Genomic DNA, 25,226 nt, shown 5'->3' on the forward strand with positions numbered 1-25,226 from the left:
TATATTCATCAATATGTATTTATATACAAAGACTCTAGAATGTTCAGTTTTAAAGTCGGTTTTAATGTCTATCAAAAAGTGCAACAGTGGAGAATTAAATGACAATAAAAATCTTCTTGGAGAAATGCAACTATCATCTGACTGTTCTTTAAATTCTGTATTTCAACCATTGTGATTATGAAGAGAGATTAATGCTGAAACTATAATTTTCACTGTTTACCTAATCAATCAATGGACTTGATATCAAAATATCTGGTAAATGAAGAGAGGCAGAAGATAAAGATGACTTCTTCCTTGCTATGGCCAAATTAAAAGCTGTTAAGAGTCTTTACGCATAGAAGTGGATCATCAAACCTATAATTTTTGGCACTTTGTGCACAAAATGGATGGATACAATATTTACTGCTGAATTTACAAAATTACAATGCAACTTTTAGTCAAGAGATGGGGCATTACATTTTAGTTCTGACAGATGATTTATGGTGTTCAAGCTTCCTCAGTGAATAAAAGTTGATGAAATTATAGTGGTGTTATTGACATTCATTCTAAATATGGGTTTTCCCCTACAGGTTCTTACAGGAAATAAATAAATGTAATTTAATATTACTCTACATTCCTCGCTGCATGTTCAAGTCAAAGCAGTTGGAGGTTCATTAGCCTGTTAACAGTGCAGGATATTCACCTTTATTCTTTGTTAAAGAAAATCATGAACATATTTGAATAGATCTGTGGCAGTAGATTGAGCCCTAAATCTGTCCTAAGGCCTCTAAATTGGCCTTAGATATGGTGACCTATTCAGGTTGTTGTTCAGGGTGTCCAGCCTTTCACTTATAACTGGTGTTCATAGGCCTCAGGTCTCCCAGGACCCTGGAAGGATAAGTGGGCATGAACGATGCATGGATGGATGTTTCAACATGACTGGCAAACATGGTCATCTGCACCAGGGTATTTGAACCTGGAGGGTTATGAAGAACCATGAGGATTCATCAAAACTTGAAAGTTAACACTAACTGATGCCAGGTTCCCTTAGAGGGATTTAATGGTTACATAAGACCTTTTGATAAAATGACTTCATGGGGCTTCTGAAGCTGGTAGAAGATCAAAAGAGCATGCAATGGGTGGTGTTGACAAGGTCCTGCACATAGCCACCTGATTCGACTCAACAAAGACATCCCCCTCTGTGCTCTGAATCTCAATCATAACTCTAGCACTTCCAGTCAGTCTAACTTCTCTCGGCTTTGCCATTCGAGCAACAAGTTCAAGCATAATTATGCAGGTGCCAATGCCACTGGCACCATCATGCCGGAAGAGCAATATGCATAAGTAGTCTCAGAAGAACTCCCTTTGAACAACTCACATGGTAGCATTTTCTCCCTAGCTAAAGACCCTTTTCAAGTTACACTTCTTTTCAGAAGTGTAAACCAGATTTCCACATCTCACAGGGCAAAAGATGTATCTTGTGCACTGACCACACTCGTCTCCTCAGACCCCATGTCTTCATAAAAGGAAAAGGTTCCTTCTGAATCAGAAGACCAGGACTCCTCTGAAGACCTGACAATGTCTCCTCCTCATGACTGGAAACCTGGATTTACCAAATGGCCCCCATTTTTACTCAAATCTTCAATGACTCAGATCAGGCAATAGCAGAACACACCACATTAATAGGAGTTTGTCTCATAATTGGTGGGTTACTGGTTTGAATCCCTGGTTGGTCTGTCTCATACATTGTGTTCTAGGGCAATCCACTTCACCAAATTGTCCTGCTGGTGGTTGTCTGGGGGCCTGGTAGCGTCGGTGCATATCAACCTCTCTTCTGTCAGGCTGTCCCAGGCCAATATTGTATCTTGTCACCATCAGCATGTGAATGTGTGCAGAAATGAGTGAATGACTTAGTGTAAAGTAAAAGTCCTCTGGACTTCATAAAGCATTCGACAAGTACAGGCTGTTTACCATTTACCAACTCTCCTGTCCCCAAGAAGTCCACTATGAAAGGACAGAACTATCACTTTGGCCACCTAATCCTTTGAACAACCAATCTTAAAGGATCTGAAGGTCATTGGAGGGTGCATCCTGTGTTGTTTGCTTAAGAAGCAAGCAGGTAGGCATGTGATGCAATCAAACAAAGACACTTCATCTACCACCTCAACCACCCATGAGCTGGATGTCGCCAGAATCCTGTTTGTGAACTTCAGCTCAAACTTCAACGCCATCATCCCTGACATCCCTTATTGCCTTCAGTGAATCACTGCACTTTTTTAAGAACAACTCTTTCCCTGGACTTAAGTAGAAACTGGACTTCCTGCAGCAACTTAACTATCCACAGGTGCTGCAAGCCATTGTTCAGTCTGTCTTGTGTTTGCCCATCACTGAACGCCTTGGCTCATCCACGGAATGGGTCCAGACTTCCTACTTCAGTCTCATGCAGAGTTTTATACAACCCAACTCTGCGCTCCACATGATCCCACAAAGGGTTTAAAAAGGACAACTTCTACATCTCCTTGTTTTCTCTTCATCTCTCCAAGATTTGACTTTAGATCTTCTTAGATACTGTTCCTAACCTTTCTCAAGGATTTATTTATGATACCTACCATATATCGCTTTCCTTCTGATTGGCTTGAGGGCTGACTGCGCCTTTATCGGACTGTCTGGCCGAATGGTCTGAAGACAGACACACCTGAACCAACGGAATTCAGCAACAGAAAACCTTTACGTCACCTATTACTTCCCAAAGGAGCTTGATGATTGTCCACTGTCGGGATCTTCCTCCAGACACAATTGAAACTCTCTTTGCTTCCTAAGGTGTTTCAGAATAACCCTTTCCTGTAACTCTCTGTGCTGGACTTTGTGCAGAAACTTAATTGTCCACAGGTGCTACTGGTCATCTTCTCCAAAGCCATTATTCAGTCTGTCCTGGTTTGTCCAGGATCAATTCAGAAGATGAACTAAATATGTGTCTAGTATTTGGTCCCTGAGGGTTCAGAGCCAAACAGACTGCACTTCCCTTTGGGATTTGAAGATGACCCAACACTCCACCAATCACACCCCTCAAACCAATAAGGTACAGTAAATAGTATGGATGTTATGGACAGATTGCTGTATTAATATTCTTATTACTTTCATTATTATTAGTAGTAGTATTAACACATGGCAGCCACAGCGGGAGTCAACCTACTTGATGGGTCGCCTGGCTACATATCAAAACAAATTGTATATTTCTTTCTCTCTAAGAGAAAGTAAACTTCAACAAACTTCTGTTAATGACGTCCCACTGCAGCTGTGGGTGTCTTAAAAACAAAATAAAACACTACAGAGGAAGGGGAGAAGTCACCGGTGTTACCAAGAGGATTGTGGGAAGGAAGGTGTTGGTCTCTGCGTTAATGAATCTCCATTGTCCAAAGAACTTCAACTGGAGAAGATGCTGTAGATGTTGGCTTCTTTTTTCAGATACCATCAACTCAAACCTTCAGCCTGACCATGACTAAATGATTGAAAATCCTCACAGACTGTTGTCAGTATTATTATTATTACATGACCAGCATGTAGGATGGAGGCTTCAGCTAAATTCAGTTTCTTTAACTAAAGGAAACTTTTAACATAATCAAAATATTACAAAAGTGAAACATTATAATGGCAAACTCTTCTGAGGTTTTATTCTTTTTCCTGACTGCTTATATTGACTCTGGGGTTCTGGTGTATTTATATTTCACTGTTGTCTTGTTTTTGTATATTTTAATCATTGTTTCCAACGTCCTGCTGATCACAGTGATCTGTGTGAACCGGAGCTTACATGAACCCATGTACCTGTTCCTCTGCAGCCTGTTTGTGAATGAACTGTACGGCAGCTCAGGCTTGTTTCCCTTCCTGCTGGTTCAGATCCTCTCTCATCTTCACTCAGTTGCTGCTCCGTTCTGTTTCCTTCAAATTTTTATTGTCCATACGTACAGAGCAATTGAATTTCTAAACCTAGCTGTCATGTCGTATGACCGCTACCTCGCTATCTGCTACCCTCTGCAGTACAACGCCAGGATGACACCTAAAAGGATAACTGTGCTCATCGCTGTGAGCTGGCTGTATCCGTTTATGGTGGTTTCCTTCTCCATGTCTCTGATACCAGTGGTGCTGTGTAGGAACCAGATTAACAAAGTCTACTGTGACATGCACTCTCTGGTCAAATTGGCCTGTTCGGACACCGTTATGTCAAACATTTATGGACTCATTGCTACGTTCAGCACCATCTTCATCTCTTTGCTCCTGATCCTCTACAGCTACACCAAGATCTTGGTTGTGTGTTTCTCTGGGTCCAAACAGACCCGTCAGAAGGCTGTGAACACCTGCACACCTCACCTGGCCTCCATCCTAAACTTTTCCTGCGGTGGGAGTTTCGAGGTTTCCCAGAGCAGATTTGATATGAGTTTCCTGCCAAACGTTCTGCGGATTTTTCTGTCGCTTTACTTCCTGACTGCTCAGCCTCTTTTTAACCCGATGATGTACGGCCTGAAGATGTCAAAAATCAGAAACATTTGTAAAAGTCTAATTACGAATGTAAAACACTGACATGATTGCACTGAATTAAAAATCTTCAAAAATTAAATAATCTAGAAATAGCAATGGTTTTAGTGGCTGAAATTGAATATTAAAGCAAATTAGGTCTATAATCAGACACTAATCTATTTTAAGTAGCTTTCTTTTCGAGAGGATAACAATAAAAAATTTAAAAACTCAACTTTAATCTAATTTATTTCAGAAAAGTGTTTTACCAACATAAATACACTGAAGAAGGTATTTTTGGATGTATCCAGATGAACATGTTCATTTTGACTCCGCATGTGACTGAAAGTTTTCAGACTTCAGAAAAGCTTCACTTCATAGTTTTGAGAGTTTGACATTTTTAAGTAAATTTCAATGTCCATCATATGTTGCATTAAAGTGGAGAAACTAAAATAAAGTTAGGTGTTCCTGGAGAATTTATTTTTTTTGTTCACAGAGTCCTTCCAGTAACTGATTAGGGGATTTATTAGTTATAACCCAATAACATGGACATAATTTACCAAATATATCAATGATTTATTCATTGACTAGACCTGTTTGAGTCTGTTACAGTGTTAACATGGACAGTGGTGGATTATACCATTAAATCTAAATTTGATGCTGATGAATTTACAAAATCATAAATCAACTCTTAGTCAAGTGATAACCTAAAATAACAGGTCATAACAACTTTATTTGCCTACTGAATTGTGTGTTAGTTGAAGCGCAGTAGATTGATTTGTTTTGGATTATGTTAGTATAAATGAGTCAACAATTATTTAAACTTTTATGTTCCTCAAAGTACAAGTTGCAGAGAATGAATTTAACATATTTTTCCGTCAGATTTATTCTTTATTCTCAGTCCTTTTTTAGCTACAGCTCTTTTGAATATCGTACTTTAGTCTTTCTCATCCAAACTGTAAAACACTAAACTCACGAGGCCTTCCCCTGATATTTTTAGATCAGGTCTCAGATTTACTCTGAGTTTTACCGTATTTTCCGGACTATAGGTTGCAGTTTTCTTAAAGTTTGGCCGGGGGTGCGGCTTATTCTCTGGAGCGACTAATGTGTGAAATTATTACTAGAAGTCATTGGATGGATCGACAAAGCATGGACTTCAGTGACAAGTGAAACCTTTCTGTCAGGATTCAGAAAGGCTGGAATAATTTAACTGCATCTGACGATGAGACTGACGTAAGCAACGGAGAAGAGGAAGCGCTGCATCTTCTACCTCTGGAGTTAGCGGGTTGTTTACAAGCGACACCGAGGATGAAGAGTTCATTTAGTGATTTGGAGCGACACAGATGGTTTGGTAAACTTAACTTAACATACCAGGCACGTTCTCAGTTTGTTGTTTATGTGTCATGTAATGTTAGCATGCCGTTCAATTATTTAGTCTGTTGTTGCCTCTCTTCTATTTTTATTTTAAATTGCCTTTCAAGATGACATGTCTGTTCTTGGTGTTGGATTTTACCAAATAAATTTCCCCGAAAAATGCGACTTATACTTCGGTGCGACATATATGTCTTTTCCTTCTTTATTATGCATTTTATGGCTGGTGCGACTTATAATCCAGAAAATACAGTGATTAAATCCTGGTAAAGTAGTCCTAGTGGGGCATTTTAACATAGTTATAGATTAAATATTGTTTTTTAATGCTGTCCAGGTCTCAGTTGGTGTTACTGTAAGAATCCAGACCGACCCAGTCCTGTCGTCATACTTCAGACCGTGTTAACATGACACTGAGTGTGAAAAATAACACCAGTACTTTCCCATAACAGAAAGTACTGTTTTGGGAAACATAACAGTATTTTATGTTTCCCATAATATAAAGTAACATACTTAACATAAAGTAATGTCATGTTACATTATGTTATGTAACGTAACATAACACACTGATTGAATTGACTGATTGGTCAATACGCCAATCAATTAAGGTGTATTGGACAATTTCCAATACACCAGTGTTTATTTTTGGCAGAAGCATAATGCTGTTTAATAATGATATAACTTAGTTTTGCTGTATTTTCTGCCGTTCCAAAACTTCTGGATATTCATCAAACTTCAGTTAATGAGATCCCATTGCACATGTGGATGTCTTACAAACATCATAAGAACCAAAGAGGAGAACCGCTCCGTTTTCGAGGGAGGGGCACCGATGATGTCTCCATGCTGTCTCTCCTGTGTTTGAGTGAGTCTCTGTGTCCTGAGATGATGTGTGAGATGTTGGCTCAACTTTCAGCCTGATCAGGACGGAGTGATGAAAATCCTTGCAGATTGTTGTCAGTATTATTACATTGTGTCCAACATGTAGGATGGAGCTTGTGGTTAAATTCAGTTTGGTTGGTGAAATTGTTTAACTAAAGGAAGTTTTTATGCTTTAACTGAAATGTCATGATGACAAACTCTTCTGAGGTTTTATTCTTTTTCCTGACTGCTTATATTGACTCTGGGGTTCTGGTGTATTTATATTTCACTGTTGTCTTGTTTTTGTATATTTTAATCATTGTTTCCAACGTCCTGCTGATCACAGTGATCTGTGTGAAGCGGAGCTTACATGAACCCATGTACATGTTCCTCTGCAGCCTGTTTGTGAATGAACTGTACGGCAGCTCAGGCTTGTTTCCCTTCCTGCTGGTTCAGATCCTCTCTCATCTTCACTCAGTTGCTGCTCCGTTCTGCTTGCTTCAGGTTTTTATCGTCCATTCATACGGGGCTGTTGAATTTCTAAGCCTAGCTGTCATGTCGTATGACCGCTACCTCGCTATCTGCTACCCTCTGCAGTACAACGCCAGGATGACACCAACAAAGATTGCAGCGCTCATCGCTGTGAGCTGGCTGTATCCATTTGTGGCGATGTCCTTCATGATGTCTCTGGTGCCGGTGAAGCTGTGCAGGAACCAGATTAACAAAGTCTACTGTGACATGCACTCTCTGGTCAAACTGGCCTGTTCAGACGCTGCATTAACCAACATTTATGGACTCATTGCTACGTTCAGCACCATCTTCATCTCTTTGCTCCTGATCCTCTACAGCTACACCAAGATCCTGGTTGTGTGTTTCTCTGGGTCCAAACAGACCCGTCAGAAGGCTGTGAACACCTCACCTTCACCTGGCCTCCATCTTAAACTTTTCCTGCGGTGGGAGTTTCGAGATTTCCCAGAGCAGATTTGATATGAGTTTCCTGCCAAACGTTCTGCGGATTTTTCTGTCGCTTTACTTCCTGACTGCTCAGCCTCTTTTTAACCCGATGATGTACGGCCTGAAGATGTCAAAAATCAGAAACATTTGTAAAAGTCTAATTATGAATTTGAATATTTTAAAAAAAGCATAATACATAAGAATAAAAGTAATGTTTTTAGTGCCTGATGTTCACATTTATATCAAATCCAAGATTTTATTGTTCTCATATATATGGCTTCCAACTCCAAAGGATTTATAAAACATCTTTAAAAAGATTTATTTGAACTGTTTTTTCCCCTCCAACAGGTCATAAGCAGAAGAAGAAAGAGGAAAGTGTTTTATCATGATTCCCAGAAGAAAGTCTGATCATTTTAGTATCTGCATCTATAAATTTTAAATTAAATCCAATGTCTATCAAAATGTGCAACAGTGGAGAAAATATGAGAATAAATAATTTCTTCCTGGATAAATGTGAGTTACATCTGGTTCCTCTCTAATATCATTAGATCAACCGTAATGATTTATTTTTGTTCTTTCTTTTTGCTGTTTTTTCTCAGAAAGTTATTGTAGAGAAATTTCTTGTTTATAATTTGTTTATAATTTATAATCTTGTTTATAATTTGTATATATTTCATCTCATGTTCTGGTAAATAAGAGAAGTAATGCATAAAGCTGTTGGTAGCAGAGTAACATGAACAGAGGTGAATATGGTCATTGTAACACTGGATCTGGGTTTGGTCCAAAGATTTACACTGAAAGGAACCAAAAAAGGCCAACTATGAATCCCTGACTTATAGTTCACAGTTTATGCAAGAACCAAACATCAGAAACTGTGTCTGTATCAAGAGAGACTGACTTTTGGATATTTGTCTAGTTTCAACCCTCAGATCCCTTCAGAACCAGAGCACAGATTTTTAATTTCCTTGTCAACCTGGTTTAAAAAACCCTCTTTGTTCAGTAAAGTCTGTGTAAATAGTGTAATCTTCATAGAGCTCTAACATTGACCTTTTAAAGGTGACACTGTGTACAACATGTTGGTCCCAAGGCCTGGCACTGTAGCAAATCTTTCTGCGCAATAAACTGTCCCACAAGTTAAAGCGATAAATGACAATGTTGTTTTGAGACCACTTCAAGAAATATAATGGCAATATGATGCAAAAATACGTTCTCAAAGATCAATAAATCTTAATTTCTAATTAACCTTTACCACCACAAAACAGCAGAAACTAAACAAATTATGAAGTTTCTGTAAACAAATATATTCTTAAAGTTTTAGTTGAGACCAAAGCAGCAGACCGAAGACTTTCATCATCCGGTTTTAAGCACAGAGAGAGAAAAGAGAAAAATTATCAATCATGCAAATCAAAATTATTATTTTAATTTATCATGCCATGAATTGATTTGATTATTGCCACAGACATATTGGTCACCTTTAAACTGCTGATATGAGGATGTTTCAGGAAAGATGTGCATAAAAACGTAGAACAGAAGAAATTCGTTCATTGCAGGTCTTTATTGCATCATACAGATTATTGCTAAGATCTGGATCTGAATCTTAGCTGAATCATAAGAGAGTTCCCAAAGAAATATGAAAAGTTCAGATCACACAACGACTGTCTGGTTTTTCATGTCACACAGGACATGGAAAAACCTCCACTTACAGATTCTGTTACCCCAAGACTCTCAGAGACAAGAAACTCAACATTTACTGTGTTCTGGTGAAAAACATCCTAATAGTCGTCCAACATCATAGACTTCCAGTCTCTGAATAGGAGTGAACTCATGATGAGCTTATATTAATCTCAAAGCGCAGGCCTGTCGGATCACAGAATGGAGGCAGTGGGATGTCGAGCCACTTAGTGCAGAGAGGTGGCCATCTTTCATCAGTCAGTGACCACAGACCACAGGCCTTAGCCAGAGAGAAAAGCAAAAACAACTTCATGGATTTGATTTTCACTGTGAGCAGCTGAATCTAAGCTTCATTTCTCCTGTTTTTTGTGCATCTTTGGGGCGATGGAGTGTTTTAGCAGGAGTGTTGGTAGTTCAAGCTCCAGTCTTTGTTTTGTATCCTTGGGTAAAATGCTTTGCCGACGGACCTGCTGGTGGTCAGAAGGGCCGATGCCGCCGATGCCTCTGTCAAGACTCCCTCAGGGCAGCACTGGCTGCTATCCAGTAGCTATCAGCATGGTAATGTGTACATGAATGGGAATGACTGATTTCATTGTAAATCGTCTTAGATTCCCATAAAGCAACTCTGCATGTCAGACTTAATTTCATCTTCAAACTCTCACATAGCTGAGTTTTCATTGACTGTTGTACAATTTGACATTTAAAACATAAATTTGCTTAATGGAAACAAACAGCGAAGAAGACGACGACAAGAAGTAGTTGGAGGATGATGGTGCCACATGATTTTTAAAGACTGGTCGCGTGAACAAATGTGCTGTGATTTTAATTGGGTTTCTTACTTAGTGGAAACAGCACAACTGCAAAATGTTGTTTTCGCAACATTAGTTTATGAAGGAAATTCAGCTAAAAGATAAACTCAGTTGTCATTAGCTGAATTGTTCACTGAACTCTGATGGCACTTGTAGGATTACTTTTAGAAAAGATTTTTATCATGGTCCTTTTTATTAGATAATCTTCTCTTCCTCGTTTTGGTTAAAAATTCACAAACTGAAGCCACAGAAAGAGGGGATTTTAAATATGCTGGATTGATATGAAGCTTTGGGGTATTTCATCAAAAATGATTTGAGACTTTAGGAAAGTTCAGTTTCCAGTTTGACAAAAACATAATCAGTGAGTGTCTGTTTCAACTGGCAGACATAAAGGTGTCTGAAAAGACTTTATGTTGCTAAAATTACTTTAAAAGTTATTTGGCGAGTTGCATCACTGACTAATGAAGCTTGTCCTTGTTTTGCCGTCCTTCCTCGTTTAAGCACAGCAGAGGATAAACACCCAACGCAGCAACCTGGAGCTGGCTGGTGGTAACCTCAGCAACAGCAGAGCATCCTCTGCTGCTTTCTCCCACTGCTGGCTGCACTAATTGTCCTGTGTCCTAATGTCCACACAGAGACGCCCTCTGGGCCCGGCGTTGTGCTCCAAATGGTGAAGCTGGGGATCTCAGCAGGGGCTCATTACCGACACGACACAGTTAGCATGATGTAACCGCACAGATGACCTCCCACAGTGACCTTGACAGCACCCTGCAGCTCAGAGTGGTTTCATCTGTTACCGCAATTTAATGACCCAGAAAAAGAAAGTAATGGATGCAATGCGAAAAGCTCGAAGAGAGCAGGCCTTTCACAAATAAACCTCACACTGCTACTCTGCACTTCAGCTGCCATTTTATTAAAATATTATTTTTACTTGTAGGTTATTTTTTGGACGTGTTTTTGAAAGGATCTTACTGTTGATGGCAACTTTTCATGACTGTACCAATGCAACAGGACTACAGATCCTATAATGCTTTGCGGCCCAGAATGCCTGGGCTGTACCTGTTCCAGGGCTTCCAGTAAAGCATGTTGTGGTCTACAGTATGTGGTCTACAGTATGTGGCATCCAGCGTCCTCGTTATGCAGTACTGGCCTCTACTGGCCTCTGGGTTGGGTGGGACCATGGTATGGGCTTGTCTCGTGGCAAAGCTCATTTCCTTTTTATCTATGCTGCGTTATATGTGGTATGACAGCAGGATTACTAAACTTCATGACTTCTTATTCATGCTGCCAGCACTTAGCTAGAAAAGAGCAGGACCTCTGGACGGGTCTTAGGGAAAGGTGTTCCTCTTTGCATCTTCACCGTTTTCTGGGTCCGTCAACTCTCTGCTGGTTACATCTGGATGATTCTGCTGCTTTAGCTCCATTGGAAACCTTTAGATTGATCTCTGTTCCAACTCGCCCCTCAATCCAGCGGCCTCCTGGTCATAATGCACACAGTTTCTGCATGTGGGCCTCATTTCTGCCTGTGAGTTGGTCCAAAGACCCCAGGACCTTCTACAGGCTCTGGGTGTGTCTGAATGAACTCTTAGCAACCCTCAAAGTAGCATCTGCTTCCCAACACATTCCTTCTGTTGTGTAGGTTTGGAAGGCATTTGGAGTTATCTGCTCAGATTGAGAATTCTCAAAAAACACCAACAAACTTGGATGTAGGCACAGAGTGTGAAAGTCCACTTTGACAGAGGAAGGGGAAAGGACGATGGGTACCATGACATGAAGGGATTGTGGGAACATCCAACCAGCTCTGATGGACTGGCTTCTGTTAGCCTGCTACTGTGTAGCTCTGGTACGCTAATAGGTGAATGACTGGATGAAGTGTAATATGCTTTGGAGTTCTCCGGACAAGATAAAGAGCTATAAAAGAGCATGCCATTTCTACTTTTCATTAGCATACAAAGTTCTCCAACGTCACTTCTTCAGACTGTCTACTAGAAAACGGCCGTCCACAATAAGCCTGGTTCTGCTTCTGCTGGAGATTTCCTGCTGTTAAAGAGGAGTTTCTCCTCTCCACTGTCACTACATGCTTGTCCATGAATGCCTTAAATAATAAACCGAACGGCTGCGTTATTTGAATTGTAGTTGGACTGGGTGTGTGACCAGATTGAATTGACTTTCCATTTTAAAATGTATCTTTACTCACGCAATGGTTGGTGCGACCAACAGATTGAAACATCCCTTTTATTTTTTTGTATCTGATAAGAGGCTGGCATCAATATTAACATCCTGATTTGATCTGGTCTGTATTTGTTTCGAACAAACACAATACTTTAATTTCACGTTTTGCATAAGGTGTTTGTTGTCAACAGCTACACAAGGACGTTTTTAATCCATTTTTTTATACTTTAGGATTCAGCGAAGCCTTTGCATGTCGGTTTGGTTGAGCAGCGCTTCGTCTCCGTGGGGAGTTGGTCCTCCAGTAGAGTCAGCGAGTATAAAGAGGCAGCATTCAGAGGTTTTTTCACAATAAGATATTTTCACTTCCTTGCAGCTGACCTGCAGCAGCTCCACCAGCTGAAATCCTGCAGGATTCAATCTGTGGTTTCAACTTCGATCTGTTGGGTTTTGATTATGCTGATGAGTTTTTCCAAACAGTCAAAGGATCTTATTGTAGTGAAATATTGTCCATCTGCTCCTCAAAGTATTGTGTGCGTTAAGTATTAATGTGTATTCCTTTGTACTTTAATTATAGTAAATGTTTTACGCTATTGACTTGTTTCTTCGATAAACCACATTGTTTAGTAAGTATTGATACTCAGCACTGCAAAAGGGTTTACAGATATAATATTTGTCTTTGAAACATGAGATTCTCATTTCCTCTCATGATTGTAGATCTTACATTATAATCTCTCTGCTTTGCTGTGTTTTCTGACCAGTTTCAGTATTTGACAGAAAACTAACAGGGCTGAAGGTAAAGATTCAGGCTTCTCAGTTTTAGTGACCGCAAGAAGTTTGAACAGACGGTAGACGGTCGTCAGATAAGCAACAAATGACCTTTTTCATGATTTAATAACTCAGCTGTGGTTCCTATCTGACTTTCTCTTTGCTTGGTGTTCAGGGATTATGGTTCCTGTTTTCTTTCTTGTGCTGCTTCTGTTTAATAAGATTTGCAGATCCATGAAGGTCCAACCACGGCATTGCTTTAAGATTGAAGTCTTCTTTTTTTAGCCATTCTGCTGTAGATCTGGTGCTGTGTTTGGTTCGTCGCTCTGATGATGGCCCAGTTTGGGACACGCTTCAGCTGTTGGACTGATACACAAACACTGGACTCTAGAAGACTTTGGTTCATAGCTTAAATCGAGGACAGCGGGGCATCCTGGACCTTTGGCTGCAAACAGTAGTCACAGGCGGAGAAGAATTCAGTCCTTTGAATAAATTAGTTGAAGCAGTGTCCAAGAATGGACATCAACCCTTAAGGCCATTGAAGATACTGCTCTGCATGTTTGAGTTAAATAAATGGTTCATTAACAGATTCTTGCAGAAGTTAGAGAGGGAAAAACCTTAAGAATGGGCTCCGTTCTGAATCTTCTGTCATTTATGGGTCGCAATCAGCAGTCAATCTGCTGATTGACTGTAAGTCCAAATTTTGTGTTTTTAACTTCAGCATGGTTCATGTTGCTATATGCTTTAACATGTGACAGATTTTCAACCTTGCATAGATTGTCTGGTATCTTCCAGTTTTGGACTATAAAGTTTTGGTTTTGCCTTTAACCCTCCTGGTCTTAGCGCGATGCTCAGGCAAATTGTGGCAGATGCCACGATCAGACAACAGGGAAGAGATTGGTGTGTCCTGTTAGCCTGTCGGCTCCCAATGGCGAACAAGCATACGCGGGGTCAGTGCGACTGCCAGGACCGCGCACAGAGTAAAAAAATTTACCCAGAGTCCACTGGACCCATTGATCTGAAGTTCAAAACTTAGCATGAAACTCAACTAAAAACAAAAGTATATGGATTTGTTCATAGTATTCATGAGACTGAAACACACTAATGTTTCTGTCTTTTTCAGGCAGACTGAATCAAGGTTGTAACAGGCAGGATTAAGTAAAAAGAAGATGCAGAACGTCTCCTCACAGCAACACTTTATCCTGAACGGTTTTGCAGAACTGGGTGTCCTGAGGCCGGTCCTCTTCGTCCCGTTCCTCCTCATGTTCATCGAGGCTCTGCTGGCCAACTCCCTGCTGATTTATGTCATCGTTTCTCAGAGGAGCCTTCATCAGCCGATGAGCATCCTCATTGCCAGCATGGCTTGTGTTGATCTCTGCCTCCCGGTATTCTTTGTTCCCAACATGTTGCTCAGCTTCCTGTTTGACTGGAAGGGGATCTCTCTGATTGGCTGCCTGGTGCAGATGCACTTCATTCACTTCTTTGGAGCATTTCAGTCCACCATCCTGGTATGGATGGCTCTGGATCGATACTTTGCCATTTGTACGCCACTCCACTACCATGAACTGATGGCGCTGCAGAGATTTCTGAAGTTTATCGTCCCGCTGGTTGTCAGAAACGTCCTCCTCATCTCTCTGTTTGTGAGTTTGGCAGGAAAGCTGTCGTTCTGCAGGAATGTGATGAACCACTGTTTCTGTGAGCACATGTCCTTGGTGGAGCTGGCCTGTGGATCCACCGCCATCAACAACCTGGCTGGACTGATTACTGTCTTCCTCATCCCCGTCTTTGACGTCTTACTTATCGCTGCGTCTTACATTCTGATAATCAGCACCATGTTGAGGTCCAGCAGCACCAGTGTCAAAGCATTGCACACCTGCATCACTCACGCAATCGTGATCACGGTTAGCTTAGCCGTGGCTCTCATTGCTTTACTTTCATATCGGATTAAGAATGAACTTCCTGCGGCTGTCCGGGTTTTCTTCAGCACCATGTACCTGTTGTTCCCGAGCTGCTTCAACCCGATCATCTACGGCATCAGAACCACTGAGATCAGGCAGCACATGCGAAAGACGCTGACGCACTGGAAACAATTTGTCCAAACTGAACCTTAAAGATGCCGTTGTTGAATTTACAGTAAAACACTTTGATGAGAGATTGAAGGCATAAATATTTCAAACACTAACATCACTGCAGATCATTATTCTCTGGTTCAAACTGAGGTTAGCGGTTAGCATTATGTGGTCATATATTAAACCAGATGGTTCAATTCAATTAAAAATAATGTATCGACCCCAAAGAGGAGCTAAATGTTGATGGCTGTGAGCAGAAAGGGCCTCCTGTAGCAGTCTGTATTTCAGCGGCTCTGAATAAGCCTCCAGGAGACACTCTGTTGTTGTATCACAGTCTGATGAAGAGGATAATCTGGGTTGTGCATAACTTTCTTTATTTTATTTTGTAACTTAGTCCAGTCCTACTTCAGCTCTATTGTGTATGTGATAAAACAATACATTATTCACTATTTTGTGTTCTATGCAGAAGAACACCTCATGTAGTATCGGCGCATTGTTCTCACTGTGTTCTTGGGGAAAATGTCTAATAAAACTCATGTTCCACTGAGATTCTGTTGAGTTTATATAGTTATGAGAAGAAACATAACAAAGGCCCTCAGTGTTTATCATTCACATTTCACCCAAAAATAATTAAAGAATCAATCTTGTTGGGTAAAATATTTCACCATCTGTGAACCTCAACCCTGCACCAATCCCAGGTACGGTTGAGCAAACCTACGATCTGCCCCAAGTGACTCAGGAAGGGAAATGTGCTCAAGCTTTTCGTTAAAATGTCGACGTAACCGAAGATATAAAAGGTTTGAGTCAGTGGGAGTCGGGTGTCACAGTCAGGTAAAGAAGATATGAGCAGACGTTCAGTAACAGGTGAAACTATCAAAGCTGATCTGCCAACAGATTATCATTTAAATTCAAATCCTTTCTGTTGTTCTAACTTTGCTCTCACTATTTATTCTCCTTCTCATCTTTCAGGGATTTGAGTCTAACACAGGAACATGTAGTGACCCTTTTCAGTGTTTTAACTTGTGTGTTTTGAGATCAAAACTTTTCTTTTTAAGGTTTGTCTCTCTTTTATGGTTGTTTCAACATGTATGTTTAAAATGTTGCTCATGTTTTCTTTTAAAATCAGAATCTGAAGTCACTGATGAAGTTCAGGGATCAGAGGGGAACCAGCACTTTTTTCTTTAAACTTATATTTCTGATGTGCAAAATTAGTATTTGTGGTATTTTTGAATTATAATAGAACTATGTTGGTAAGTTTAATTTGTTTGCAACTTGTTCTGCATTTTGCTGTTTTTCTTCTAAAGTTGGATGCCATATTAAAGCAGAGAAAAGTGTTTTCCTGCCATTTAAACTGAATGTTTTCAAAAGATAGAACAGTAAAAACTTCCAATGAGAAAATTGTTGTGATTACATTTCAAATCTTCAGGATGAGTCTTCGCTCTCCACTGTTTTTCTTCCGGTACAAAAAGAAGAAACGTGAGAAACTGTCAGTGTTGAAAGTTTGTGTAACAAATACTTATTTTTGCCAAGTGAGTTTATCTGAGTTTTTCTCGGTACTTGTTTAACAAGCAAAATAAAATACATGTTGTTCATACAGGTAAAAGCTTAAACTCAAAACTTATGCTAAAAAACTTAAGATAAAACTCAAACATTATTATGTAGAGAAAACCTTCTACAAAGCAAGTGATGTGTTTTTTCCATCAGTGATAAAATATCATAAAACATCTAAAAGATGGTCAAATTCATTTTTCATGAAACCAAAGTATTTTAAATACATGTTAATATCTTTTTTTCTAGGGGGTATGGAGAGTTTTATAATTGGTTTAGATGATTTAAATTGAGGTTTCCTTGTATTTGATGTGTTGTTTATGCTGAAGGGTTTTCTATTATTTATTATTTATTCAGGTGCGTTGGAGACGTCTTCAGCATCAGCAGTAGTTCAAATGCTGTCATTAATGACTGATTGGTTGGAAATGAATATTAATCTGTTGTTTCTTTGTTTTCAGGCTGATCCTGAAGCTCTGCACCAGGACAGTTTGGTAGAAGACGATGATGGAACCACTGAAGGAAAACATTTCCTTGCACAACTACTTCATCTTCAGTGGCTTCAGTGAGCTTGGAGCTCTGAAATCCTTCATTTCTATCCCCTTCCTGATTCTGTTCTTTGTGTCTTTGTTTGCCAACTCTCTGCTGATCTATGTGGTCATTTCACAGAGGAGCCTCCACTCTCCGATGTACATCCTCATCGCCGCCTTGTCATTTGTTGATATGTGCCTGCCACTGATTCTCATCCCCAACCTGTTGCTGAACGTCTTGTTCAACGTGAGCGGGATCTCTCTGACCGGCTGCCTGGTTCAGATGTTTATGATTCACATGTTAGGAGCTTGTCAGTCGGCTCTTCTGGTCTGGATGGCGTTGGACCGATACTTTGCCATCTGCAGGCCCCTTTCCTACCGTCATCACATGTCTTTACCCAGATTCCTCAGGTTTATCATCCCTGTTCTCATCAGGGATGTGATCATGGTGTCGGCGGTTGTGCTTCTGGCAGGTAAAGTGTTGTACTGCTTCAGGAATGTGATAAACCACTGTGTCTGTGAACACATGGCCTTGGTGGAGTTGGGCTGTGGCAGCACAGCCATCAACAGTCTGGTTGGGTTATTAGGAGTCTTTGTGATCACTGTTGTTGATTTCTTGTGCATCGCCGCTTCATATATAATCATATTCCACTCTGTGCTGCGTTCAGGTAAATTCAGTGCTAAAGCTCTGCACACCTGCATCACTCACATCATCATCATGATCATCAGTTTGTCCTTTGTGCTCACGGCTTTCTTGGCGTATCGGATGAACAGTCTCCCAAACGCTGGTCGTGTTTTTGTCAGCATCATGTACATGTTCCTTCCCAGCTGTATAAACCCGATCATCTATGGAGTCAGAACCACTGAGATTCGACAAAACATCCTCAAAGTTCTGTCTTCTAATCGCTAGGTAGGAACTGGAAACATTTTTTTAAATTAAAAAACAAATTTCAATTAAGTACTTTTTCAGTTATCCTGTTATGCTAGTACATCTCTAAACGAGAGGATCCGTTTTGGTGGCCTTAGGATCGCAACTCTGCTTTTTGCAGATGATCCGGTTCTATGGGCTTCACTGCAGCGGTTCGCAGCCAAGTGTGAAGCTGCCGGGATCAGTATCAGTGCCTCCAAACCCGAGGTCATGGTCTTGAACCGGAAAAGGTGCCTCCTCCGGGTCTGATATGGGAGACGATACAAGGAATTAATCCACGCTACAACCGAACATTTTGACTTAATCACTTCCAACTCCAGCCTAACTGAACTTGGACTGCAAAATTGCTGCGAGGAAAAAATATGGCAGATTCATAAAACTGATTAGCAGGAAGTCATTATCTTGTAGAGCAGTTCCACTGACGAGACAATAAAACATCACGTCAGCTAATGCTAATGCTAACCAGCAAGCTAGCAGATGCAGTGCAGATGAAGATGCAATTAAATTGATCAAATCGGTGTTGAAACAATTTTTCATCTTTATTGGCTCTAAATGAAAGCTCAATTAAAAAGTTAAGTTTTGTGTTATTTCCCATCCCAGCATTTACGTCTCAGGTTGTAAAAGTTCAGAGAGTTGCTCTAACGTTTCTCTAACCAATAGCAGAGCGTGACAGAAGATATAAAAGTGCTGAGTCAGAGGGATTTGGTTCTCACAGCTGGATGAAGGAAAGATGCCCAGTCAGCAGAGACGGTCGGTACCAAACAAGTGAAACATTCAGAGCCGGGATGTAACGTTAACTTCCTGTTCAACCATTTCTGCTGTTTTATCTGTTTTTATTCTCCTTTTCTCTCAGGCACTCGAGTCTAATACACAAAATGTTTTTTTCTGTTTTCAGCATTTTGTTGATGTGATTCTAACTTGAGGAAACTTGTGCTCTTCTGAAGGTTTGATTTGTAAATTCCTCTTTTTTTTTAGCTTAACTGATATTTAAAGAAAGTTGTTTCTTTTCTTTGGAGTTTTGAAATTTGTAAAGTTTGGAGTTCAGCAGGAAACCGGAACATTTTTAAAACAGTATAGAAGTTTTTTTACATTTTAATTACTTACTACCTGGTTATAAATAGAAGATTTTCGTGGCATAAACTCACATGTTTAATAAATCACGCTGAAATGTTGTTGTTCATGTAGGTCATGCAAATCCTGAAACTTGTAAGATATGGATATAAAATGCCAACAATATATTTAAAATCATTTAGATATCTATTTGTTAAAATAAAAATTACAAGTTTTGTTAGAGATTTTTAAAAATTCTGTGACGAAGCAAAATAAAAATTTTTTCCTCTTTTCCTGACCAAAAAAATCTTTGCTTTTTTTTCTACGATGTTAATTTCTCATGAGACTAAAGTATTTTAAATGTTTTTATTAATAGATGTATTTTGCAGATTTACAGCTCTGTTATTTATCTCTTTGCAGATTTCTTTAGTTTTTTGCTTTTCTCAGCCTCACCAGATTTTAGGTAATCCACTAGTTATTGCTAAATTAGTTCACTGATAATAAAATACTTTTCATCTATCATGTAAAACCTATCAGAGCTCATTAAAGGTTCTTGCTCAGAACATAAATAGTTCTCTGCTGTCAACTCATAGAATAAAATGTTTTATGGTAAAAAGTACTATATATGTGTGTGTGTGTGTGTGTGTGTGTGTGTGTGTGTGTGTGTGTGTGTGTGTGTGTGTGTGTGTGTGTGTGTGTGTGTGTGTGTGCAGAAAAGTTTGTGAAACTAAAATATAAAAATATTAATTTATTTTGAAGTGTAATCATGTTCCTGGTGAGAATGAAATGCTTTTGGAGAGAAAGTTACAAAAAGTTTTCGGTTCATCCTCCAAGCTGCGTAAGCCTTCACTACAGAGGAAGGTCTGGATTACCTAAGCCAGCATAACTACAAGCTTTATTAGAAAATGAAAAAAGTTTTAATCTTAGAAGTAGATGGGGTGTCCATCTCACTGAACAGGCGCCTGAAGAGTAAAAGGTCAGCCTCCCGTTTTACGTTTAGGGCCTCGAGGAACCAGCAGTTTTATGGAATATAAAAGCTTCTGTTTAAAACACCTGGATCAATCAGATCTCTCATGTATTGTACAGATTGATTAACAAGAGCTTTATCAGCGAGAAGAACAACTCCTAATTCCCTTTCAAATGTTAATCAGAAGTCCTGGTGCTGTGTTTAGACTTTCAATAGGGTTTTAGGATTTCCTGAGAGTAAAGAGCCTTGAAACAGTCGACGCATGGCCATCATCTCTTGGCCAGACTGGTCAGTCAGGTTCCTATCAGACTCAGGACTTTGGATACACCAGTTCAACTTATGCACACTTCCAATAATTTGGTGTCTTTGCAGGGGTGAATAAAAAGGGAAAGGAAAGGAAAGGAAACTGATGTCAGGTTTGCAGAATCTAAAGCAAAACTAAACTAAAGGAACGAGTGGAGGCTGTGAAGAAGGACCTTTGGATGCCTAACTTCTCATGACCATGGAAATGAAAAGCAGTTTCCATAGAAGCTGTTTAGTTAAATGGATGATAGGTTGACTGATGAATGGGTATTGAGAAATACCCGTTGTTTCTTTGTTTTCAGGCTGATCCTGAAGCTCTGCACCAGGACAGTTTGGTAGAAGACGATGATGGAACCACTGAAGGAAAACATTTCCTTGCACAACTACTTCATCTTCAGTGGCTTCAGTGAGCTTGGAGCTCTGAAATCCTTCATTTATATCCCCTTCCTGATTCTGTTCTTTGTGTCTCTGTTTGCCAACTCTCTGCTGATCTATGTGGTCATTTCACAGAGGAGCCTCCACTCTCCGATGTACATCCTCATCGCCGCCTTGTCATTTGTTGATATGTGCCTGCCACTGATTCTCATCCCCAACCTGTTGCTGAACGTCTTGTTCAACGTGAGCGGGATCTCTCTGACCGGCTGCCTGGTTCAGATGTTTATGATTCACATGTTAGGAGCTTGTCAGTCGGCTCTTCTGGTCTGGATGGCGTTGGACCGATACTTTGCCATCTGCAGGCCCCTTTCCTACCGTCATCACATGTCTTTACCCAGATTCCTCAGGTTTATCATCCCTGTTCTCATCAGGGATGTGATCATGGTGTCGGCGGTTGTGCTTCTGGCAGGTAAAGTGTTGTACTGCTTCAGGAATGTGATAAACCACTGTGTCTGTGAACACATGGCCTTGGTGGAGTTGGGCTGTGGCAGCACAGCCATCAACAGTCTGGTTGGGTTATTAGGAGTCTTTGTGGTCACTGTTGTTGATTTCTTGTGCATCGCCGCTTCATATATAATCATATTCCACTCTGTGCTGCGTTCAGGTAAATTCAGTGCTAAAGCTCTGCACACCTGCATCACTCACATCATCGTCATCGTCATCGGTTTGGCCTTTACGCTCACGGCTTTCTTGGCGTATCGGATGAACAGTCTCCCAAACGCTGGTCGTGTTTTTGTCAGCATCATGTACATGTTCCTTCCCAGCTGTATAAACCCGATCATCTATGGAGTCAGAACCACTGAGATTCGACAAAACATCCTCAAAGTTCTGTCTTCTTACCGGTAAATAGTAACTGTGAAATACTGCTCTAAAATAAGACCGCAATCGTTCTGCTGCTGTTTTTTTGGGGGGATCGTTGATCCATTTGGACCAAACTTCAGCCGTTGAACAGAATCACTCACATTTAACTGGACAAGAGAGGAGGTTACGGGTCACTCAATAGCTACAAGAAGATCCTTACATGACAAAAAAGCTCAAATCACTTGTTTTTCACCACACTTGATAAAGATATAGGTAACAAAAAAATAACAAAATCAAATAAAAGAAAATATTTTTCCAAATCAGTTTCTTTTAATAAAATAAAACTTTACCTGAAACTGCAGGTGTGTGTCTGTGTCTGGTGAATTTTTGGTTAAAACATGTTTGTTTTTCATTGAGTGGGTAGAAAATCCAGAAATCAAACTTGATTTGATTCAAACTTCATAGTAAAATAACTCATAAAAGTAAAAAGTACAATTTAGTAAAATACTCTGAAAAGTTTGTGTTTTTTCAGCAAGTTATTCAAGTAAATCCAATTAAGTAAATGTAACTAGTACACAACTATGCACAAAACCTCCTTTCCACTGAAGAAAATGTAGAAAAGCTAACAGTAAAAAGCAGATTGGAGAACGAAATTAATGCATTTCACATATTTAGTGTCTTTCAGGGATAAAGCAATCCATTAGCTTCATGAACTTAAAGCTAATGTTATTAGCGTTGTGAGCCTAAAGCTAATGTTATTAGCTTCATGAACCTAAAGCTAATGTTATGCTAGTCCTCATGATGGCGGTTCCCACCAGGTGACTCACCCCACCGGGGATTCACGGTCCGGTCCAGCTGTCCACTGTGGCTCGCGCTCCGGTGCGGATCCAAAATCCAGGAAAACATCCAGAAAACGGATGTTTTCTGGATGTTCCAGATGATTAGTTTTAAAAAGTCCACAGCATAGAATCCAGCTTCTTCCGGCGTGAACAACAGTTCGTTAATAACTTTTAACAGCTCCGTTAATGTTCCCACCATTAACATAAATATTAAAAATAAAATAAAATAGAGCGCTTTATGGCGTTCGGTTCTCTCGCTCGTACTTTGTGCTAGCTTACTGGCGGATCGCTCACATCCAAAATGGCGGGCGTTGTGACGTATCGCAGTTTTCACCCCCGCCCTTCCCCTCAGCCATCATAGCCAATCAAATTGCTTAAACTTGATATTAACCTCGACTGACCAATAAGGTAGAAGCAGCCAAAAGGATTTACTGGCTGTAGTTACTCGCAGTTACTAGCCAACAGAAAGCACTATTTGTACTACACGTTTAAATATTAGCAAAAGTACACGTTAATATTTGAATGTGTATGACATAAATAATAAAATGTTTAAGTGTGAAAGACCAAAAGTGAAATATTGTTGTTTGAGGTGAATAGATGCCATGAATTACATTTAAGGAAAGAAACTGCATGACCAGCAGGACTCTTTAGTGTTGGACACATCAGTATGCTCTCAGGAAAAAACAGACAAGTTAACAACCAAAGCTCTTTATTTCTTCATTTTATAGAGGTTAGAATGTGAGAGAGAGAAAAAAACTAAATAAAATGTTTACATTGAAAACTTTTTATGGATTTTTGTACCAAAGATTGATTGATTTTACCAGAAGAAATTAAGTTGACAACACAGGAAATAATTTATTTTCAAGCTGTATGGATGGTCTAAGGAAACAGAAGAAACATTGCAGATTTATTGGTGTTCTGTTAATTATTTTTAAGTTATTTTAAGTTATTAGCGTTTTAAGTTTAATCTTTGCAGCCAATGGTAACTTGACAGAGGCTATAAAGGTGGAGATTCAGTGGCTTTCCTTTGACTGAAGTCGTCTTCGGTCTGCAGACATTCAGCAACAAACTCCAGCCAGTTGAAGCTCCCTGGAGTCCTTGGGAAACTCCCAGTTCAACCATCACATCTTTGATTTGCTCTGTTTATTATTCTCATAATCCAGGACGGTTGGTGTCGACAGCAATGCAGCTGATCCGAAGGTCTCTGAACGCTATAATTTATCCCTTCAAGATTTTTATTGACGTGAAGCTAAAATATAAAACAACAATCAGGACATTTGAATAACAACAATAATCTAATTTCATTGTTGTTTCTCCACAAACATCTTCTGCATGTTGTCTCATCATCAGCTAACCTCCCAGCGTCTGTAAAGGACCAGAGCATGAAGCAGAGCCGAGTGACGAACCGACGCAGCAAACCGCTTTTCATCCTGAGGGAGAGATCAGGTCAGAGGTCAGGTCAGAGGACCTCAGGGACCAGCAGGAGAGACTAATGAAGCACAGCAGAGGAACATGAAGGCTCCCAACTCAATTCACCAGGACAGAGGCTGCAAACAGAGGCAAAAATCTGACTTTTCCTGGTTCAACATCAGGAAAGAAAACATACGGAAACCCTGAGATGATCATTTTGATCAGTAATTTATTGATAAATGTGTTTTTCATCACTGAAAAACACATTTTATGAGTTTAACTTCTAATTTATGCCAATACAGTAGGGAGAATAAACTCTGGAGAATCTGATTAAAAACCTCCTGCAGCCAATCACAGCGCTGCTGCCTTCAGGGTCAGCCGTCCTGTGGGACGTCTGGACGTCGGCTATAAGACGGGCGGAGGGGACACTCGTCGTGTCCTGATGAGGACCCAGCAGCAGGTAGGAAATTTCACTGTTTCAGTTTCTCTCTAAATGTTAAAACTGGAGTTTATTCATTTCGGCAGATCAGAGATTAGATCTGGTTTCACCACCGATCTGTTTAATAGTTAATAATAATTAGCATCTAGTTACAAATTGAGGCTTTTTTTTCATTTTCATAGATTAAAATACAAAAATTTAATTGAATTGAACAAATGTTTATTAGATTTTTCAGACTGGAAACGCTTTATGTTTATATTTATTATCTAAATACAGACAGTAAATGCAGTTCTTACTCCTGGGACGCGTTTCAGAGTGAAATTAAATTAAATAATGCAGAAGTGAAAAAACAGAAATTGCTTTCGCTTCATGCAAACAACAGGAAATAAAAACCTTTTTATTTTTCTGTTTCACACCAAGTTCTTGTATTTAAGCAGTTTTAGGATAAATGTTTTGTTTCTGTAATACTTTGAAGAATTTATTGATGATAAACTCTGTTCCACTGAGTTTAATATCTAAATATTCAGAATTTATTTAGAGCCATAAAATTCATATTCAGTAAGGGAAAAATAAAATTTGAACTGTTTTATTATATGTCCGTCCTGTGGCTGCTGTGTTTTTTGATTGGATAGATGCGTCATTACTTCACAGACTAAAAACTAAATATTTGTTTTTTATCATTTAAAAACATGTTTAGAGTTGCTTCTGATTTGAAATAGTTTGTTTCACCTGATGCTGTTATTCCGAACTGATAAAAATTATTTCGGTCCTTAAAACACAAATTTTCCAATTAACTTTGTATTTTGGTTCGTCTGATTTTATGAT

At 39.6% G+C, this 25,226-nt stretch overlaps 4 protein-coding genes and 1 pseudogene across 4 annotated transcripts; all 5 read left to right on the forward strand.

The window, feature by feature from the left end:
• Positions 1–3,627: 3,627 nt before the first annotated feature.
• LOC129358973 (olfactory receptor 142-like) lies at positions 3,628–4,554 on the forward strand. Its single transcript, XM_055028270.1, has one exon. The coding sequence runs from the start codon at positions 3,628–3,630 to the stop codon at positions 4,552–4,554; it is 927 nt and encodes a 308-aa protein (XP_054884245.1).
• Positions 4,555–6,924: 2,370 nt separating this feature from the next.
• On the forward strand, positions 6,925–10,878 carry LOC129358892 (olfactory receptor 11A1-like; annotated as a pseudogene).
• A 3,373-nt stretch (positions 10,879–14,251) lies between these two features.
• On the forward strand, positions 14,252–15,196 carry LOC129358893 (olfactory receptor 52K1-like). Its single transcript, XM_055028121.1, has one exon. It carries the CDS (start codon positions 14,255–14,257, stop codon positions 15,194–15,196), a length of 942 nt encoding a protein of 313 aa, XP_054884096.1. The 5' UTR covers positions 14,252–14,254.
• A 2,007-nt stretch (positions 15,197–17,203) lies between these two features.
• LOC129358969 (olfactory receptor 52N2-like) lies at positions 17,204–18,139 on the forward strand. Its single transcript, XM_055028266.1, has one exon. It carries the CDS (start codon positions 17,204–17,206, stop codon positions 18,137–18,139), a length of 936 nt encoding a protein of 311 aa, XP_054884241.1.
• A 2,683-nt stretch (positions 18,140–20,822) lies between these two features.
• Positions 20,823–21,758, forward strand: LOC129358970 (olfactory receptor 52N2-like). The gene has a single exon (XM_055028267.1). The coding sequence runs from the start codon at positions 20,823–20,825 to the stop codon at positions 21,756–21,758; it is 936 nt and encodes a 311-aa protein (XP_054884242.1).
• The last annotated feature ends 3,468 nt before the right edge of the window (positions 21,759–25,226 follow it).

Source organism: Poeciliopsis prolifica, unplaced genomic scaffold, assembly GCF_027474105.1.
Source record: "Poeciliopsis prolifica strain line A6 unplaced genomic scaffold, Auburn_PproV2 SCAFFOLD004, whole genome shotgun sequence".
Taxonomy (NCBI): domain Eukaryota; kingdom Metazoa; phylum Chordata; class Actinopteri; order Cyprinodontiformes; family Poeciliidae; genus Poeciliopsis; species Poeciliopsis prolifica.